Source organism: Anneissia japonica, unplaced genomic scaffold (assembly GCF_011630105.1).
Source record: "Anneissia japonica isolate Jap-2015-1 unplaced genomic scaffold, ASM1163010v1 scaffold2994_len2133135_cov197, whole genome shotgun sequence".
NCBI lineage: Eukaryota > Metazoa > Echinodermata > Crinoidea > Comatulida > Comatulidae > Anneissia > Anneissia japonica.
Window position 1 is genome coordinate 925611 of NW_022728550.1, and position 22223 is coordinate 947833.

At 33.9% G+C, this 22223-nt stretch overlaps 2 protein-coding genes across 4 annotated transcripts in view; one reads left to right on the top strand and one right to left on the bottom strand.

Moving 5' to 3' along the window:
- The window catches only part of LOC117114311 (glutathione synthetase-like), a 10027-nt gene extending 8531 nt beyond the window's left edge, over positions 1-1496 (bottom strand). Inside the window, exon 1 of one of the 3 annotated variants that reach the window (XM_033257951.1) lies at positions 1193-1496. The gene's annotated coding sequence lies outside the window, so the exon portion shown is untranslated. The remainder of the gene's footprint in view (positions 1-1192) is intronic. The other 2 variants (XM_033257950.1, XM_033257949.1) reach the window with 2 other exon arrangements.
- A 5454-nt stretch (positions 1497-6950) lies between these two features.
- Positions 6951-22223, top strand: part of LOC117114259 (helicase with zinc finger domain 2-like) — a 36873-nt gene continuing 21600 nt past the window's right edge. The window contains exons 1-18 of the mRNA XM_033257863.1: positions 6951-7125; positions 7235-7271; positions 7814-8008; positions 11238-11274; positions 11507-11625; positions 12442-12603; positions 13313-13379; positions 13524-13646; positions 14048-14211; positions 15094-15163; positions 15884-16052; positions 16254-16425; positions 16888-17016; positions 17511-18004; positions 18150-18797; positions 18908-19295; positions 19824-20189; positions 22068-22143. Coding sequence (XP_033113754.1) covers positions 7037-7125; positions 7235-7271; positions 7814-8008; positions 11238-11274; positions 11507-11625; positions 12442-12603; positions 13313-13379; positions 13524-13646; positions 14048-14211; positions 15094-15163; positions 15884-16052; positions 16254-16425; positions 16888-17016; positions 17511-18004; positions 18150-18797; positions 18908-19295; positions 19824-20189; positions 22068-22143 — 3505 coding nt within the window. The 5' untranslated portion in view covers positions 6951-7036. The remainder of the gene's footprint in view (positions 7126-7234; positions 7272-7813; positions 8009-11237; positions 11275-11506; positions 11626-12441; positions 12604-13312; positions 13380-13523; positions 13647-14047; positions 14212-15093; positions 15164-15883; positions 16053-16253; positions 16426-16887; positions 17017-17510; positions 18005-18149; positions 18798-18907; positions 19296-19823; positions 20190-22067; positions 22144-22223) is intronic.

Below are 22223 nucleotides of genomic sequence, written 5' to 3' on the forward strand. Positions count from 1 at the left end.
GTGTGTGTGTGTGTGTGTGTGTGTGTGTGCGTGTGTGTGTCACGTATATGTGTGTAAATCAAAGGGCAAAATACTTTATAAAAAACAATTTGAGTAATTTTCTGTTTGGAAACAGAGTGCCACAGGCAAGTAATAGAGGGTAAGAAATTCAGATAACGTTATACCATAGAGAAAATAGAATGTTCTATTTTCTCTATGATTATACCATGGTGGAATTAGTTTAATTGATTGATGATTATACCGAGTGGACGCGAACAAAAGAGCCAGGCAAGAGCGGTTTGAAACAATGGGCTAGACTGGATGATGAGCTAGAGTAAGATGGTAGAGTAGTGTGAACAACGTGAACAAAAGAGAGAATATAAAAGGCCACGATAATTTAAAGATGGCCTATAATGTCACTGAGACAGCAGAAGGTCATTGTTTCGAATTCCAGTTCTGGAAAGTTTTTTTTTTCGTACTCGCATGCCCCTACCAAATTTTTTCTGGATCCTCCCCTAAAGGTGAGCCTCATAGATAGCCATACTGCATACTCCATACGCTTATCATTGATCATTGTTTCTATGATCCTAACCCAGAAGCAAATGAACTTTAACTCGGACTCAAACCTCGGGCATTTTAAACCGTCGTAACACGCTGCTTCCTTGAACATACTACTCGGAAGCTACATTACACAGAAGCTTTCTCCCTCCCACACTTCCATTTAGGCCTATGGAAGTTCCGACTAGAAAGGATAAAACATTCAACCAAAGATCAAAAGTAAAAAAGAAAAAGAATAAATAAATAAGTTCGCCCTCCAATTCGAGACCACCTTTGGGACTTGAAAATTTGGGGTGATGTCAGAGTTTGGTCTCCAATTAGAGGGTTAAAATGAAGATTGTTTATTAGGCCTACTGTATTTGGTACTTTGAAAAAGTGGTCTCAAATTAGAGGGGTCCCGAAAATAGAAGGTCTCGAATTAGAGGGTGCATCGTAATAATATGAAAGTAACGAATACAGATCATTTCGGTCGCGCCCTGCTGTTATGCATTTCAATCGTTGTTCACAGCCGCGGTATGGTCATTCACCTACTACTAAGTAAAAGAAACAACATTTAAAACGAGAGAGAAAAACTGTAAACATTGTAAAAGCTACACTAGAGGAAATTTTGGAATAATTTAAAGACGAATGTTTACAATATTAGTTTGGAACTTACGTAATTTACTCCAACTCCTGTAGCTGTGTCGTCTCAATAATCGATGACCAACAGTCAAATGTCAAACTGTTTCTGTGGAAGCCTCAAGTTAAAGACACATACAATGGGTACGATTGTGTCAAGTTATTCAAGCAGCAACTTATGCTCTAACCATTTTGTCATTTTCTTTATACAGTACTGTTATATCTTCTTGACCTTCGGTTTCAGTAGGTTTTTTTTTTGTGAGGCGGCGACTATGTATTCGGCGCATTTGCCATGGATGCGTCAGCGGCTTTGGTTACATTCGGTGCCTTTTTTAGCATTCGGACCTTGGTTTCCTTAAAACCGCTCTCCCCGATTTGACCGACTAATCAGCATCACCGAAGCTGTCGGCGAAAGCGTGTAGCGATTGTGAGGAAATCTAGCTAAGCTTACATCATTCTGCGCAGCGGTGGAGCCAGAAATCTGCCGATGGGGTCCGATGTGTCCGATGGAGGGGTCCAAACCAAGGCTACGACGAAGCATCGGTCGACGGCCCAAAATAAAATAATCCGTGTTAAGGTTCATGAGGAGAGTTTTTATAGCTTAATTTGGTCCTAAATGATTTTAGACTACAATATTTGGGATTGGCAATCAAAATGCGTTATTTAGATAGGCAAATTATTACTTCTTCTTCTGGGACTGTAAAATTACTATCAATTTCTGGAAAGAAATAAACCAGCATTTCTTAGATGATGAAGGAAATTTGTCATTTAAAGGAATCTGTTTTGGTGCACAGGATAGTGTTCATATAAATCTACCAGGTTGTTTTACACGCAAAGTATTCTTTATATTTATGCCGCTGTAAGAATAGGCCTATATTCTTACGAATGTCCAATGTACAATCCAATGTCGGCTTCTTATAAGAAGTCGACATTTTCGGATTTCAAACATGAACTTTTATTTGAAAAAGCTGTCGAAAAAAATATAGCCTTAGAAAACGTGTCTCTTCTAAATGGAGTGATAAATGGAACTAAATTAATGGACGGTTTGTATTATAAAAACACCCCTGCAGTAAAAATAGACGGTATTGCACTCATATGTAATCCTGACACTTTAGAGTAGTAAATTTTCATGAAGTTCTTTGTTAAAAAAGTATTATTATGAGGTATCGGCTTCATGGGTGTAGGTATAACAAACACTCAAGCTTTAATGCTTTGATGATAATACAAGGTAAATTCTTTAATTTCAGTTCAATATTTTTTCAGTAATGTTAGGACTCAAAGATAAGATTATCTACTGTATTTGCTTTGGCATTTGGTATATAAAAATGTGGGTACAGGGTGTGTCTTGATAATGCCTAATACTGTATTTTTATCAGCTGATCAGCTGTTCTGTGCATCGCTCGCGAATAAGGCAGTGTTCTATAAAAAAAAATAGAACATAGGCCTAGTCAATTGACTATGAACAGAACGACACACGACGTACACATTCATTTTGGCCTCGAGATTCAGCCTTTGTATGGGCTTTGTATTTGAGTTTATGCAAGAATAAAACAAGTGATTGATAGTAGATTCTGAAGTTGAATACATTTACATTTACTGTCAGTCTGAAAATACAAAATACTATTTAATAGTTGTTCTATTGAACTGCGATATTTTTAAGTCTGTGTGAGCATGAATGATCTGCTGCTCTGTCAATCAATCAATCAATCAATCAATCAATCAATCAATCAATCAATCAATCAATCAATCAATCAATCAATCAATCAATCAATCAATCAATCAAATTTTTTATTTCCACACAAGTTCAAGACATCTATACAAATTTGTTTTCATTAAGTACCGTTTAGTGTGTGGGGGGGGGGGGGTGGTGGTGAGTCAGATAAGCCAATTAAAGTTTTAAGAATGACCCACCCCATACAAATAAATACAGTAAATTTAAATATGAAATATATAAAAACAAATAAAAAGAAAGGAAAAAAGAACAGTTATTCTCTAACTGAACAAACACGCACAATAACAAAATGCTTCAATTAATCCCATGTTTATATTTAGAACCACTGGTCTATTCTTTATCAAAACAAATCAAGCCCAAAATACGTTCAATTAGAATGATTGTAAATAATTCATGAGATTTTTTTTACCATATTCTACGTTAAGCAAATTCGCAGACCTCACCATCAGTCTTTAAACAGAGCCCTGAACATCAGTCTTTTACAGACACAATAGAAATTATATCTGCAAAGAGCTATAGAAAGGGCTATATAAATATATATGACTATTATTTTGACCTTTTTTTATATTCTGTCCAAATACAACAAACTGTATTAAAAACTTAATGGTAATACTATCCTTAAATAGAAACAATCATTACAAACAATAATTATTCTGCTACCAGCAGCTTGTAAAATACCAGGACCCCTATAAATGATTGCTTTGTTTGGTTTGCATGACAATTATGGGGTGCCATACGTAGCAAAAGTCCATGTTAAAATCAAAATTTAATTGCAAAATTAAATTCAAAATGAAGTTCTAATTTATCTTTAAAATGTAATTCAAATTCAAAACGTAGGTCTGACTTCTGTTCCAAAATGTAAATCAAAACCAAGCCAAGCATAGCTGGTTTGAAATACATTTTACAACAACACAAGACATGCGAAATGTAAATCAAAACTATTCAGCCAAGCGTGACGTGGGCTTGTTCCATTAATGATTGGGGAATCATTTTCACTGCAGTCCAATGCCGTGAACAACGCTTCCCAGTGCGTCTGCTAATTTTTAATAGTCAGGGTACCGCGATCACGAACCCAATGCTAGGCATTATAGGCTAGGCTCATATGGGCTGGGATTTGCAACAAGGTCTTGGTCCTTCGTTCTTCTTACAAATCATTGCTATCTGTTCCTTGTTTCCGTACTAAGACTTACGGTGATCGTACTTTTTCTTTTGCAGCATCTTCTCTTTGGAACGAACTACGTTAAAGACTCGTCCTCCCTTGATTCTTTTAAAATAAACCGGAAGACTTATTTGTTCACCAAACTTCAGGGTACAATGCGCCTTTGATGGTAAAAATAAAAAAATTGGTTCGTGTGGGAATTGAACACACAACCACCAGGTTTGCTATTCATTATCCACCATCATTTTTTTGAATTGACGCAATATAATAATAATAATAATAATAATAATAATAATAATAATAATAATAATTTGCGATTTGTATAGCGCCTCCCGTTAGACCAACCTCGAGGCGCTTCACAACAACGGAAGGAAACGGACAAGAGAATAAAAAAACCATGAACCTAGACTAACAAAGAAAAAAGAAAACGCCTAAACGAACCAAACCAACACCGCACCGTTTATCGGCAATTTAAGGAGTAAAGCCCGCCGATGCATGACTCACAGGTGCTCAAGTGATGGCGGTGTCTAGCTAAGCAGTTAAAAGAAGGGGGAAAAAAACAAAAAAGTGGTAAAATGTGTGTTAAAGGAATTCAGCAAAACTTTCAGTGAAGAGGTGAGTTTTGAGTTGTGTTTTAAAAAGCTGAAGTGAGTCGGCGTTCCTGATTTCATCTGGAAGTGCATTCCATAAGGTAGGCGCTGCAGAGGTGAATGCCCGTGAACCGTATGTGATGGTAGTGCTTTTAGGAACTTTTAGAAGATTCTTAGAAGCGGATCGGAGAGAGCGTGTTTGCGTGTAAGGAGTCAGGAGTTCGGTGATGTATTCTGGAGCGAGATTGTTCATTGCCTTGTATGTTAACAGCAATGTTTTATAAATAATTCTTTTGTGGACCGGAAGCCAGTGAAGATCATATAATATGGGTGTAATATGGATATGTCGCTTAGTTAAGGTAACCAGACGAGCAGCAGAATTTTGAATACGCTGTAGCTTAGTTATTTGTGTCTTGGGTAGTCCAGAGATGAGACTGTTGCAATAGTCGAGCCGTGAATTGAGAAAGGCATATATCAGACGTAGAGTAGTGGGTTTGTCGAGAAACTTTTTGATTTTTCCAATTTTACGGAGAGCAGCACAGGAAGAGCGACATACAGCATTGATATTGGACTTCATTTGTAGAGTAGAGTCGAGTATTACACCAAGGTTACGGACCTCTGTCTTTGGTTCGACCAGAAACTGATATGGTTGTAAATACATGGCTTCAACTGCTCGAAAGCATGAAGAAAAACGAATTAATTCTGTTTTCTTGACATTGAGATGAAGCTTGTTAGCTAGAGACCATTGTTGGACACAGCCTACACACTGGTTGAGCTTAGTAAGTGAACTGGAGAGTTCACTTGGATGGAAATCGATGTATATCTGTATGTCATCAGCATACATCATGCAGCGTAGATTATGAGATGAAACAACATCTTCAAGTGGGGTGATATACAGTGTGAATAGTGGGGGTCCAATAACAGACCCCTGCGGGACCCCATAAGAAAGACTATGTTTGGCCGAGGAGACATCTCCAATGACGACAGATTGAGTTCGACAATTGAGGTAAGTGGCGATCCATTGGAGTGCCTTGTCTGTAATACCGAAGTGACTAGAAAGTCGGTGCAGAAGGATGGTGTGATCGGCAGTGTCAAAAGCCGAAGAAAAGTCCAACAGGACGAGCAAGGCGTCGTGGCGCTGGTCAATTGCAGTCAGCAGATCGTTTTGAACACGGAGAAGAGCTGTTTCTGTGCTACAAAGTTGACGATAGGCGGACTGCATTTTTCCAAGGAGATCGTTTTCCTGGAGGAAATATTTAAGTTGTGAACACACAATCCTCTCGAGTACCTTAGAGAGGAACGGAATGTTGGAGATTGGCCTAAAATTAGACAAATCCTCTGGATTCAGGTTATGTTTCTTAAGGATGGGTGTTACATGAGCATGCTTGAGGTTGGTTGTTAACACACCAGTCCTGAGAGATTCATTCACAATACGAGTTATGATTGGTGAAAGCTGGTTGTGATGACCTTTCAAGAGAAGTGTAGGAATGGGATCAAGTTCACAGGATTTATTTCGTGATGCCTTAATCACACTTAGAACATCATCAGATGTAACACAATCCTAGCCACTGAGGCTCGAAGGGGGGCGCTTGCTAGGAGGGCGGGGCAAAGAAGTGTGGGTGCCAAGAAACTCCTTTTGAACATTCAAAATCTTGTTGTCAAAGAAAACTGCGAATCGCTCAGCAAGATCACTTAAGTTCATGTGGGACGGTAAAGTGGGACTGGTTGACGCAGTAGTTAGCTCATTGATGAGTTTAAACAAATTGCTCTGGTCACATGATTTAATGAGATTCCTATGATGTTCTTGTTTGTATTTTGTAATTAATGAGTTATACTCTCTGCAGGCTATGTCAAACAAATCCTTGTGTATGGCTTGCGCCGCCACTGCTTTCAAGGAGAATGGCTAGGCACAAAAACGTAGGCTAACATTTCCAAATCGTCATTTTTGTACTTTTTTAAAAGCGTACACACGCCTTCAATCCCCTCGAGTCTCCCCAGCGATTTAAATTTTAAATTCTCATTTCCTTTTGTCTTCAGTTTGGTGTGACACTGTCATATTTTATTCATTCATATGATAAAAAAACAGAACACATAACGTATATCCGTTCATTATTATATCGTATACGGTATCCTTTTCCAATTATTATTTATTTTGTATGGAGAATACATAATAATTATATTCTGTGTAAACAGCGATTTTGGAAATTCCCAGAATCTATATTTAGGTACATTGTTATAACATCATTGCGTAGAACGAATGACATATAAAAGGTACGGTAATGTATTCATAATCATACTTCCTGATTAACCACACTGAAGGAGTGACTGAAGGGAACCGAGGAGGTTAACGCTGTATAGCCAGTTACATTAATGTTGTAGAAGCCGCCAGGACTAATCATCATGACAATGGCAGCATACATTGATATAAGTGATAATCTTGTTGCTAAAGAGCTGGATCTATATATCTTCGAAACCTTATGTAAATTAGGGTAAGATTTATCTAATGCAAAGCTACGGTATTCAAAATACCATTTGAAGTAAACATGTAATGGAAAATGAATGAATGAAATTAGTTACTTCTTAAAATTCTCTCCTCAGGCAATGTTCACACATGTTTTGGCCGACTGTAGGATGGGTACGGTAACGTATGACTAGCTAGAATTTATAATATATATAGGCCTATACCACATTTATATATATATATACATATATATATATATATATATATATATATATATACATATATATATATATATATATATACGTTCCCGTATGTGTGTAAACCCCTACAGTATGTGGTTAGCGAATTGCCCTAATTATGGCCGATGCTACCATGTGGAGGAAAGAGGTTAAACTTATTCCTCCATGATACAACTTCTATTCTGAATATAGGCCTACTTGGTGTGTGCCAGCCACTTACACTTACCCCAAGACCAATATTCTAGATAGGCCTATATTTAATTATGGTCGAATCGCTTAAGGACTGAATCCCAAAATCTACTCTCATCCCATGATATGCGATAAAGAATATCCACGTCTGAACGAATGACCATTCTTCCTGTAGTGAAGTCTTTTGTGCCTAATTCATTAAACTGTTTATTCATCTACGCATAATTATGTCACATGAATTTTTAAAATATTCTAAACTGCAGTACGGTATTTAATCATTGTTTTCAGTGTGAAGACTTTGCCAATAAAATGAATGAGTTGGTAGAGTGGTATATCAAGGAAGATAAAATAGACAAAGGTCTGGAGAACGTCAGTGAAGCCATTGAATTTATTTATTATCAGAGGCGTAATTTATATCGTGGAATACGCTACAGATATTTAAGGAAATGTACGTTAAACCAATGCAAACTCCTGTTGCGTGCTGTAAGTAATTATTAATATTTGGACTTTGGTTATCATAACGTTGTCTAGCAATGCAATTATGCAATAATTGCGATTGGTATTGGGCTACAGCCCCTATTTAATCAGTAATGTTATTACTTGTTCATTATGTTGTCTAGCAATATAGAGTAAATGTTTCATGTTTTTATCCTTTACTACATGCAGTTTTTATATTTACTCAATTAGTAATTTTAATATTCAATTTTAACTTTTTCAATTTTTTAATTTTTAATTTTAAATTGGCCTATGTTCCTATTTTATATATTTTACTATATATTCTAAACCTTGCCAGATCACTATCTGTAAATATTCGCTCTTGTTCAATAATTACCCTGGCTTCTGGACCCCATTGGAAATAAGTCTGGTGTACAATCACTAGACTTAATGGGTTATCCAGGCATTCAATTATTATTCATCTCCTTTTTTATGTTCATTCTCAAAATGTTATTGTTATGTGTGTGATATTGAATGCAAAATAAATCAAATCAAAATCAAAATGAAGTAGCGGTACAGATACAGTCATTATACAATATAACAGACATTTATTCAGCTAAAGTAGGAATTCAAAATTGTAGATACAATATTAACATTGTTTTAATTAACAAAAGGCTATATCGTAAGACAAAAATGACATGCCCTTTCGCAAGCTTTTCGTTAAGAAAATGATGGTGACCAAGGACAGACCATGTTACTACACAAATAGAATTTTCTGCAACCTATTTTTAAGCAACACAGCATTCAATAATTACCCATTCTTACGTAATACTCTACTCACTGCTCACTTTTTAGCAACCTGTAATGCACCTAAAGATGTATTGTCCCATGAAAATGACAAAAAAAATCATAACAAAATAATTTTGAAATTAACTAGCTTATTTTGCAGATACACATTATTAACTTATAAAGCATAGAAATTATTTGATTTTAAAAATGTGTACCCTGATTTTTTTTTTTTTTTTGCTGTAAAATTATGGTTAAACATTTTTTAAATACACCTATTTCTATATTCAAGTTGATAATTGTTATGCTACCTAAAGATGACCAAGTAACTACCAAAACATTTTTTTTTTGTATTTTCATGAGACAATCTTTAAACAAATAACTCAAACTGGTCAGATTGCTTGTGGTTTACTAGTTAGTCTGACTCACCTTTTCCTGGGTTAATCTAGGGGCTCATGTGGCAGGATTGCCCATGGGAAAATAATTTTTGACATCGAGAGACCCACCTTATAGCCCAACAAAAATAAGCTGCTCTAAAAGCATTTTATTCGAATAGTTTTAAAACTTAATTAAAAGGGTATCGTAATTTTTTTCTATAGAATTTTTTATATTAGATAGAAAAACGATGGTAAGATCAACAGGTAGCACATGACCAACTTTTTTCATTTGGGTGTTTGCCCAGGTAAAGCGATTTTTGAACAATTCACAGAATAACGATTAATAATAAGGGCCTGACTTGACGTGCCGAACAATTTTAGCTTAATTTCTTTAATTTGTAATATGAATCTCCACCCCATCCCTTTCAGGAACAAGAGTAGATATCGTCGGTGTACAAAGAAACAATTTTCAAAAATATATTGAATGAACATATCTCTTTTCCTTTTCCTAATTGACCTATTTTTGTTGACCTCTTTTTTAATTTATTGAGGAAATAGATAGATAGGCCTACATAATAGTATGCTCTAGTCTGCATTATTACTTCACTCTAGGCACAGTGCTCGTCATACATATGTTTATACTTCATTGCCAATCAGTGTAAACATTTCCACCATAATTGTATACAGGATAATAATTATTTTAATAGAAATAAATTGAATACAGATATGTGTACTGTATTTTAGAATTTTAGAAATAATAACTATTAATACTATTAAAAAGAACCGTTTTTGTTTTTAAAAAAATGGTATTGGTACTGTGTAAGGCATGTACATATATTAATAGTGATTTTATTCAAGGAGGAACTAAAACGTACTTCTAAAATTTATATTTAAAAATGTTTCTATTCATAATTCATTCAGTTGGTGTTAGACTTAAAAATACTGACGTATTACGTTAGCATGATTGTTATCAAATAATCAATAAAACATAATGAAATGTTTGTAGTTTCAATGTTGGAATTCTCACCCCTTTGACCCATGACCCTTGACGGTCTACAGCCAGCAATCTGTCGCGACCTTAGCCTTTCATTTGAACAGGTCATAATGCTACTTATTGGCAATGCGTCATATAATACACAATTCATTTTTTCATAATGTGCATTGTCATTGTTATCAGGAATGTGAATTTTGGAAATTCCCGTTTTATTAATCTACCAATTATCTGTTGATAACTATTGTGTGATAATAAAATTAATCAAACTCTCTGAGAAGTTTCTAGTTTTAATGTGGTTTAATCCACTGGAATTTTAGACCCTACCAGAATCCTTTATGGTACACGTAGCAAGAGAAGCCGCTTATTATTGGAAATGTGATTATAACACAATTTATTGTTTTCATAATATGCATTGTCTTTATTACAAGGAATGTGAATTTTGGAAATTCCCGTGTTGATCTACCAATTACTGTATCTTTTGATAACTATAGATATATTTGTTTGATAATATAATCAATCAATCAAACTGTCTGAGATATTTCTAGTTTTAATGTGGTTTATATTCCACTGGACATTTTGCTACTAAGAACCTACCAGGACCCTTGATATTCTACACCTAGTCAGAAGCCTTCGTTAACATAGCTTCCACAAGTTTCCCCGGATTTGCAGACTGGACAGCAGATAATTGACAACAAACAAATAATAATTGATCTACCAATCTGTTGATAACTATTGTTTAATAATATAATTAATCAAACTCTCTGAGAAGTTTCTAGTTTTAATGTGGTTTAATCCATTGGAGTTTTCGCCCTTTAGACCCTACCAGGACCCTTGATGATCTACACGTAGCAAGAGAAGCCTTCGCTCACACAGCAATCTGTTACGACCTTAGCCTTTCTGTTGAACAAATCCTAGCGATTATTATTGGCAATCTGTCATTATAACACAATTCATTGTTTTTATAATGTGCGTTGTCTTTGTTACCATGAGGAATGTTAATTTTGGAAATTCCCGTGTTATATTGATCTACTAATCAGCTATTGTTAACTATTGTTTAGAAGGGGAAGTGTGTATCCATTGTATAAACAAAAATTAACTTGATTCAATTATTGCATTTCAGAACAAATACGACGAATGCTTACAAACTTGTGAAAAACGTAGGTGTCAATTTTCATAACTATTATGACAATACTAATACAATTACTAATATCGAATACAATTATTCATTTATTTAATAAATTAATTTAATTTTAACAAGCATTAATCAATCAATCTGAATTTTAACTACAGTAATATGAAATAATAATAATAATAATAATAATAATAATAATAATAATAATAATAATAATATAATATTTAAACCACAGTATATTAATTTTGCTCCATTAGAAATTGTTCATTTAGAGGAAAAACAGCCAAGCGACTTTCGAGTCTATCTTGCATATTCCCTTCTGAGGCTTGGAAGATATGACGAATGCGTTCAAGAATTAAAACATTTGGATTTAAGGGTATATATATTTTTACGTGAGGTACTAATCATAGCTCAGTTATGACCCACACGTTAGTGAGTGTGTTCCTACATTACCTTTACAGTATTTATTAGGCTACACAGTGCTTTGAGCCAATCACAGGCAATCATATTTTTTAGAGTTCTGACTAATATTTATGACGTAATTAGGGATTATGACAAGAAAACATATTATTAGCTTTACTATTTAGTTATTATTTTATACATGAGTGAAGGTGAATTCTTTCTTTGCATTCCTTTAAAAACGTATCCGTAATGTGTGCAAAACTTTCACCACGTATATTTTATATTGTATGGGGGGGGGGCCGGGGGCGCTACCTGAGGAGGTTCGAGTGAAAAGTGCGCTAATATACTTAATGTTGCAATGCTGGATTTCTCCCATAGGCATCGTTCCAATGACTGGGATACTGTCATAAGATGTTTCACATATTGTTTAGTTATGTAATAGGCCTACTCAAACTGATAAAATAGTTACTTATAAAATATATATATAATAGGCCTACTAATAATATGTACGCCTTTATATTATTGTGTGGAGCACGTAATAAAAACGTACATATTACCGGTATTAGTATTATATATATATTTTTTATAGATAAGTATTTTATTAGTTTGAAATATTATAGGCCTATGACAAATCAATATGTAACACATTTTATTGCTTTATATCCGCCAAATATATTTTTTATCCTGTAAAAATATTTTCGAAATAAAACACAATAATAAAACAATCAAATATTAGAGAGTACATGGTTTGTGTACATACATATTCATATTGCAAATTGATTTTGAATAGTTTTATGGAGCAGATAAGATGGTTCAGGAAATTATTGAAGATTTGAAAAACCATGTAGACGCCAGTGAATTTGAAGTCGCAAAGGGAGAAGATTTAGATTATAATTGGATCCCAACCGGTCAGCTGAAATGTGCTAGAGCAAACCCAACGAAAACTGCCAAGGTATACAAGTGTCATTGTAACTCTTTACTGTTATATTTTAATTCCCTCAAAATAAGAACATAACGTGAAATACAGTTGGAAATACAACTAGAATGTTACTTTGTATTAAAAATAATGATGGATACGGGAAAAATATCAACCGGAAATAAATATTTAATATTTCTTATGGTGCACAGTTATTTCCCCAATGTTTGGAATGAAAACAAGGTTACTATAAAAAGTGACTAATCAAATTTCTGCTACCTTTTTTCTCTTTTCTGGCAAAGCCACATTTATTCAATAATGAAATACATATATATATATATATATATATATTAGACCTCTTTTACGTTTCTTTAAGATTATCATTTCATAACAGCACGATTTTTACAATCAAATTTCACTCCTTTCATTTCCTAACAATTTATTTTATAAGCTATTTATAGGCCCCTATTTTTTTTTTTTTTGTAAATTCATTTTTTTTTTTTCTTTTTTTTTTTGGGAACTTTTTTTTTTTCTATTTTGTGTTGGGAACATTTATTCATACAATTATATCATTTTCCCCCTTTTACAATGTGTAAGTGATTAAAAAAAAATGTTAAGAGTGCTATATCAATTAACAGGTAATCATATCAATTAACAGGTAATCAGAATTTTGAAAGTATAAAAATGAATACTCGTCTACTATCCATATGTTATATGACAAACAAAACTGTTGACATTAATTTAGAAGAAAAGTAGAAGTAGAAGAGCAGGCAAGACTCGTAGAGTGGCCGTACCTTCGTCGCCTCTAGCCAGTAAGTACTAAGTTGGCGTTTGGTTTTTATGCCAACACGTATGGCATTCTCTCGATCATATAGACCTATCCTTGATTAAATATTCGTTGATTTTTTATACTTAGTAACGAAATAATGTATCGTTTTTCATTTATTTTTCTTCAGCCAAACCACAATCTGGAGTAAGACGTGCGTTTAAGTCTACACACGATGAAGTTGGGACGTCACGACGCAAGGCTGTTGAAATCCGTAATAAAGCACACATTTTGAACGATGTTGCAGATAAAAGTAAGATGTTAAGTGCATCATGGAGTTCATGTTATTGCCTACTAAATCTTTTGTTTCCTAATTATTCTTAATATTATCCTTTAGTGTATTTGATGGCTTATTGTGTATTGTAATATCTTTTCTTTCCATTCGGTGGCTAAAGTTTAATAATGATATATATTAATATCATTATTATTATTTTTATTATTATTATTATTATTATTATTATTATTACTATTATTATTGTTATTACAGTATTGTTTTTACTTTTATCATTACCTGTATACTTATTATTACTTTTAGTTTTACTAGTAGGCCTCTTGGTATTATAATTAGTAGGCGTAGTTTAAACCTACATTATTAGAAAAGTAATAAAATTAATCCACAAATATGTGTATCGTGTTTAATTTAACTTTTCTCAGCCAAACCGCAATCTGAAGCAAGGAGTTCGTCAATTAAGTCTACGCACAACGTAGATGGGCAACAACGTAGGTCTGTCGGAAGCCGTAAGAAAACACAGAGCATGGCTAAAAGTAAAGCGGCAAAAAGTGAGATTGGGGCACGACGAAAGAAGGCAATAGAGACGGTATAAAACATAAATGAACTTAAACACTAAACATAATCAGGCCCGTAACCAGTTTTAGTACGGTATCGAGGGGATAAATATAAACGGTGAAAGTGGTAGTCCCACTAAGAGTAGTCTCTAAAATAAATTGTTTGTAGGTGTCCGAAAATGCGTTTTCCGACATCTTTAGGGAGTTCAAGCTAGCTAATGCTTTTTAGCTTTTAAGGTCTGTCTCATAAAAAAACAAAGAGAATGCCAAAAAAAAAAACAAAAAAAAAAAAAAACCTCTACATAAATTCCATTTATAGAGAACTCTCGGTTACGATCCACCAACTCCCTAGTTACGGGCCTGAGAATAAATAAGTAGGCCTAGGAGATATGATTTATGACCAGTGTAATGATGATCGATGACAGTAATATTCTTAATTCTTGATAAACGCTTAAGACAACCAGTTAACGCTGTTATGGGCATGGTGTGTATCGATACGTGTCAACATTTAAATTTTACGAAAGTTAATTTTGAATTTAGTTTTTATTGGCCGTGCTCACTATCACTTAGCTACGATGTTTCATTTTTATAGTAGCTTAGCATAGCATGCTATATAGTTTTAAGCACACTGGTATTTCCTCTGGCATGTCCATGTCCTCTGTTTTTTCTACGTATATAACTCTAACTACATTACATGCGGTTCTAAAGAAACTAGTTAGAAATTAGCTGGACAATACAGTATTTATAAATTAGTAAATAGGCCTAAGAAGAGTGCGTGATCGACAAGCAGCCTGAATAATATCTAATAAATGTTTTGCAATGCGTAGGTCATCTTTTCTATTTTTAGTTAATGCTTAGACATCTTGCAAATATATATCTCTATTATGACATTATGTTAACATTATCTTGCATAGGAGACACTAAAGGGAGGTCAATCAAACCTTATGACTTCTAAAACACCGCCATCAAAAACATCAAGTAAAAGTAAGTATTAGCGCTATATAGCCATATTACAATTCAGTCATTACTTGATACATTAATTTGTAAACATACATCTCCGTATATGAATGGGCCGGTTATAAACAGGTTAAATATATATAAACGCAAATATGAATAAATACTTAGAAATACTATTTTAGGCACATAAATAGTAAAGCTTTATACCCAGCATCTTGAATATTGTTTGGTATATTCTGAGCATAACTTATAAAACTAGAGCAGTCATTCCATAAAGTGCACCTCCGTCCTGTACCTAAATACCACAGGCCGTGTATGATGCAGCATACCCTCAAGAAAGTAATGGAGTCGCTCGTCGTATTCAGGTACTGTACATTATTTTCTTGATTGATGGCTGAATACGATGAGCGATTCCATTATTTTCTTTTATGCTCGAGATTAAATAATTGAATTTTCGTGACCTTGATCTTGTTCTTTAACCTATTCTTCCAAAAATTGAATGGTGTATTTCATTGATTATTATGTACCATTCCACTGAATTTTATGATGATCTATTTATTAGTTTTTGCGTAATCTTGCTAACAGACAGTTAGATAGACAGGCAGACACACCGACAGACAGACAGACGGACAGTGGTACATAACCTCTTGGCGGAGGTAATAAACAAAGCTAAAAAGTAAGTGAATAAATTAAGAACTGTAGCGTATTACGCGTGTCATTGACAACTGTTCATTTTAATTTCAACAGCCTTGTGGTGTTCGTACTGTAAGGAAACATTGAATACTGACATCGAGGTAGAGCTGCATGTTATTGGTGTTCAACACAAAGTTAAGGTGAATTCAGACAATGATAGAGAATGGCGTCAACGCAAACCACCGTTGAATGCAATAAATGGAGATTACAAGATGTGTGAACGGTGAGGAATTTTGTTCATGTAATGTAACGGTTTTGTTCACTGAAATAGAATGAAATAGGCAGATTACTGGAACTGAAAGCCCTTATTAATGAACCGTAACGGAACCACCCCATCAAAATTATTACCCCCCGCCTTCACAAAAGCTGGACCTGCCCCTGGGTACTGTACTTCATTAAATACATTAATTTCATTTTATTGAAGGTCGTCACCGTGTGAACGAGGAAAGTACTGCACACGTGCACACAATGAAGACGAGTTTAATGAATGGAAAGAGCGCTATAAATATCGGATGAAAAAAATACGACAATCTCTTCAAGAATTGTCTTCTGTAATGGATAGAATTGCGTATGACTACAACTTCGATAATTCTCTAGTAAGTGCGATTGTTGTTGCTTACCGTAGTTTTCCGTATTAAGAGCTTTTGATTACACGACGACGGTAGGAGGTAGAACGTAATGACGTCACTGAAAATCATCTGCGCATGCAAGAATGTTACGGTCACATCGTCGAGCAGATTCTGAAACGCAATTTGGCTAAATCTATGTATGCAGAGAACGTAGGACGCCAGGTAGGACGGTCACGCATGAGTGATTCCGTCCCACAAATCAAAAGCTCCCTAATATCACAATCACATCCGCTCTTTCACTTGTGAAGTTTGTTAACTTATTGACACTGAGAAAAAGTACTATGTATTTAATAATCTTGCATACTACTTTTCAATTAATTATTTAGGCTGCCTATTCATCAACAAAAAAATATGATCAGTTTTAGTCCGATTAAATTGAATGTCATATTGTTAGATAAAAGCTAACTGTAAAATATATTCTTTTTGCAGTTGAAAGATAACATTGATGGTGTAGAATGCAAAGAAAACGGCGAAGTTGACAGAAAAATTTTTGCAACTGAAAGGATCAACAACAAATTCACTTGCACTTTTGAGTTTATAATAAAGTGTACAGGAGAAGTAAGCATAACATTACAATATCTTTATTATGTTTGATAGGATTTATATAGTGCTCAAGTTCAGAAAGACGGCTCAATGCGCTTTTGGCTCTTTGGGAAGTATTCCTTACCTGCGTAATTCAGCACTAACAATTGTATTCCAAATCATTCACCCCCACTACCTCCTATTTGTAATCCTAGTTGAGGAGAGGAAAACGTAGATAAAGTGTCTTGCCCAAGCACACAAGCAGTGTGACAAGCGTCGGCCTCGAATTAACAACACTTCAAAACCTCTGCCACAGCCCCACACGGCTTTCAAAATTTTAGGGATTAAATTATGATAAACGGCCAGCACGGTGTCGATACACCATATAGACAAAGTGTATATTAGTCGGTCAAGACACAGCAAAACTCCTTTTTGCAAAGTTTGTATTAGTAAAAATATATTATTTAGTAAAACTAATTAGTCAGTGTCACAAAAGCAAGGAAACAGTGTTTTTTTCGTTGTGATTACAGAAAAAGTTGAGATGTGTTTGCCTACTTCACGATGAGCACAGAGATAATTTCTACTTCACCCAGCCATCGGAAGAAAACAAGCCTCAAATCTGCCCCGGAAACAAACTAATTGACGACGATTATGTGACGTGCAGAGTATCTGTTAAGTTTGTATCATTCAGTGCTGGGCATTTTGATCAATGGGTAATATTCGATCTAGGACAGAAGTTGTACATGAAGAGAACAATTTCTGTTCACGCTGGACTACAAAAGGACGTTGATACACCCATTGATTATGATAGTCTTCAGCTTAAAAGTTTACCATGGGAAGATGTTATACCATTTGAAGACAAACCTGAGTTTCAGAAAAGGCTACTAAACAATGCAAAATCATTCAAGCCAAAAACAACAGATGATAAACTTCTAAAAGAGAAGCTTTCAGAAAATAACTACACAATGATGATGCACAGATTCATAGACATTGAAGAACGAGAACAGCAGACGATAATTGAAAAGTAAGATATATTTAAATATATGTACGCTAGTTTCTCTTTTTCCAATTTCAAGGAAAAAAGTAAAATTCACTTTGATAGTGGATATATTAAAAGAAATGCATTGCTATAAATGCTTATTTAATTTTATTGTCTATTCTTTCTTCAGGTTCAATCTTAAAACTAAGATTGCAATTTCTAAAAAAATGCTAACAGACTCTACATGGGCCTCAAATTTGATAGTAGCTCAAGGAGATGAACTGTTTGGCAAGATAAATCTCAAAAAGGCCATAGATTTTGATTCCTTGGCTGGAACCTTAATCCTCGATTCCGTTAATTCTGTGGCCTGCAGATTTTACTCCAATCCGACCATGGCTTTTGAAGCTAAAATTTGCAAAGACGGCACTGATGATAGTCGTACAGAAGAGTACGTTTATGTATTATTCAACGACAGATGTGTGTCCGAGAACAACCTAAAAGATGGTAGCGAACACGAAGCTGAAGTAAAGTTCCTAATTGATCGGATACCATTTGTGGAAATGCATTTCGCAATTCAGAATCTAAAGAGTATGCATTGTGTTTGGCCCAAGAAGTCAGAACAGCTAAGGATTTTCCAGAACAATTCAACTGAATTAGACAAGTACCAAGAGACTGCTGCTAGATTTATCTGTTCAAAGGAAATACAACACGATCAAGCACCTTTGGTAATATGTGGACCGTTTGGTACCGGGAAGACTAGGGTTTTGGCAAAATCAGTTAAAAGGATACTTGAACAATCGGACGATTCTCGTGTATTGATATGTACAATGTCTAACAGGTAAGGTAATTATATGTATCAAATAACTAAAGCTTATAATGCTTATTTAAATTCTTGAAAACTATAACTAAAGCAAAAACATTTATCAGTTAAATTTAAATCTTCCACAGTGCAGCTGATCTTTATATTACTGATGGTATACGAGAGGAATCTGACAGATTTATTAAGGAAAACAATGCTTGCAAGATTCTACGAGTTTATCAGCCAAACCGACGCATTTCCACAATACCAAAACGTGTTAGGATGCATTGTTTGTTTGAAATCGAAAGTAAGCTTCGTGTACCTAATCGAGATGATATCGAAAAGGCTAAAGTTGTTATATGCACCTTGACAACTGCCATTTATATGATACCGCTGAACGTTAAAGGCTCGTTTACGCATATTCTTATTGATGAAGCTGGACAGGCTCTTGAACCACAGACGATAATGCCGCTAGCGTTAGCTAACGAAAAAACGTGCGTAGTGTTAGCAGGCGACCATTTACAGATGAGTCCTAAGGTAATTAACATTGTTTTTTTTATTATCATCTCAAAGTTAACTGATAAAATTGAGTTTGTTACTGTTTTTGATACATTTTCAATAAGTAATAACAATTTTATTAAAACACATTTGATAGATAATGTATATAGTAGATTTATAAACTTAGAGAGATAGAAGCGTGTGACACAGCATGCAAGGTGTTGGACTTCTGAACGGGAGTTCGAGACCGAAGCCCGTCGCATTGCTTGTGTCCAAGGCACTTTACTTAACGTTGCCTCTCTTTACCCAGAAGTATTAATGGGTACCCGGTAGGATCGTGTGGCATTGAACGTATGAGCTTGTGCGTGTAAAAAAGCATGACTTGGGATACTCACCAAAAATGTGCTGGTTTGCGCGCCAGCTTAGTATCCAGTGACCAGGGAAATACAGAGGACAGGGCCTTGTATATTCTTCGGTTTGTGATAGGCGCCATATAAATCCGGATTTCAAAAAAGAAAAAAAAACTTAACTATGCTTTGGAAATATATTAATCTAAATTTGTTTTAGATTTACTCCAAATCAAGCAAAGATGCAAATTTTCACATATCTCTACTGGAACGTCTGAAGAAAATGAAGATGGCCAATAGTATTCTACTTCGACGCAACTACCGAACATGTCGGCCGATTCTAGAGTTTCTATCTACATCTATATACGAGAAAGGAATTGAATGTGCTATCTATGAAAAATTTAATCCTGACTTTCCAGCAATGTCGTTAGTAGAGGTAAAAGGTTTAGATACCAAACAAGGCGCCTCATATGTCAACAAGGAAGAAAGCACCGAACTTGTTGAACGTGTAAAAAATTTGCACGATCAATGGCCAGAAAATTTTGGTGAAAAAGACATTGCAGTTGTTACTTCATACCAGGCCCAGGTACATAATATATTTACTATACATTATTAATGATAATAATATTTATTATTATTACTTCATACATCATGTTGTTACTTATACACCACGCCCATAACGTACTATAACAATTAATAATTATTATTAGGCATTATAAATATTATTATGATTATTTCGTTATCATTTCATTTCATTCCATTGCATGTTTGGTCAGATAAAGAAAGATTAAAATGGGGAGACCAGAGCCAACCCAAGTAAAATTAATAGCTGTAGCAGTGCTGGTGGGACCAACTCCAACCACAGATAACAAAATATTAAAAATAGATAATGAAAAAAAAAATCACAGTTACAAAGAATTCAAATGAAAAATTTGAAGAACGGAAGATGGGCTCTCTAAAGCTGCAGCATCAACTATCGTAATGGTCTTGGAAGCTTGTCCTGACTCGAGGCAGCCTAATGACAGCTGAGTGGAAGAAAATCGCAAATTTCCTAAAATTATAAAACTATGCTACAATCCACATAAACATACCAAATAACATTTAAAACAAAAAATCAGAAGTAATTTATCTATTTTCACAGCCAACGACGAAATTATATAATTATCTTCATTATCCTTTTCAATACTAGATATAATCTAAAATTATTCTTATTGTTAATATTACCACCATATCATTATAAATATCATTATGATTGTTTTGGTTTACGTACCGTACAATGTGATGATGATGGTAATAATAATAATAATAATAATAAAAATAACAATAATAATAATATTATAATATTTGCATTAATAATAATGATAATAATAATAATAATAATATTAATATTAATATTAATAATAATAATAATAATAATAATAATAATAATAATAATAATAATAATAATAGGACTTGTATTAATAGGACTAGTAAGATTATTATTAGTGGTAGTAGAGTAGACGTAACGTAGTCATAGTTTTTTTATGACCTTGTTTACTGAATAAAGAAAATCAAACTAAAACTAGTCGTAATCTAATCATATATTGTGTTCTCTTCTGGAAAAGTATAGAGCAATGAGTTTTTATTTTCCTTTTATCTTGTAACCCGTTTGTAATGTTTCATCTTTTTCTATAATCCTGTAAGTAGCGATGGTTTTTTTGCTATTGGTTTGTTTATAAATAAAATAATAAATAAATGAATAAATAATAAATAACCATCATTACCAAACAAGAAATTCATCTCCTCTCACAGCCAACGACTGAAATGATATTATTATCTTCATTATCGTGGTCATTACTAGATAACCTATATATACATATTATTGCTGTTGTTGTTAATATTACCATATTATTATACATATTATTATTATCATTATAATGATTGTTTAGTCTACGTGCAGTGTGTGGATGAGGATGACGACAATGATAATAAAAATAATATTTACGTTAATAATAATAATAATAATATGCCTTTTATTAATAGTAATTAATAATTAATTAGTAGTAAAAATAGTAAAAGTAGAAGTAGCGTAGTCATGGTTTTTTGTGACCTTGTTTATCTAAATTTAAAGAAACCTAAATAAAGTCAAGCTAGTCGTAATCTTAATCATAATCATCATTTCCAAAACATATTGAAATTCATTGTCAGATTCAAATAATATAACACACAAATCATAATAATATGCTACAATTTTTTTTATTTGTAAATTATATATGTAAATAATTACAAGAAAACAATAAAGCGTTAGTTACTTTCTTTACATTTCATTTATGATGTTGTATTAATCGTCTCTGAGGAGGAGAGACGGTGACGGATCCTCAGGAGTTCAATGTCGTTCCATTCTGTCACCGTCAAATGTATAATTTACTTTTCATGCTTGTTTGTTTACAAATAGTCAAATAAAACTGTGTTTTTTGATTTAAAGGTATCACTAATTAGAAATCTACTGAGAAAACGAGGTATGAAGGAGATTGTCGTTGAGCGTGTTCGCAATATTCAAGGTAGGAGTCGTTACAGACTGAAAAAATATTACATCCCAATTTATGATTAAAATAGGTAACATAATGTTTTTCTTCTACTG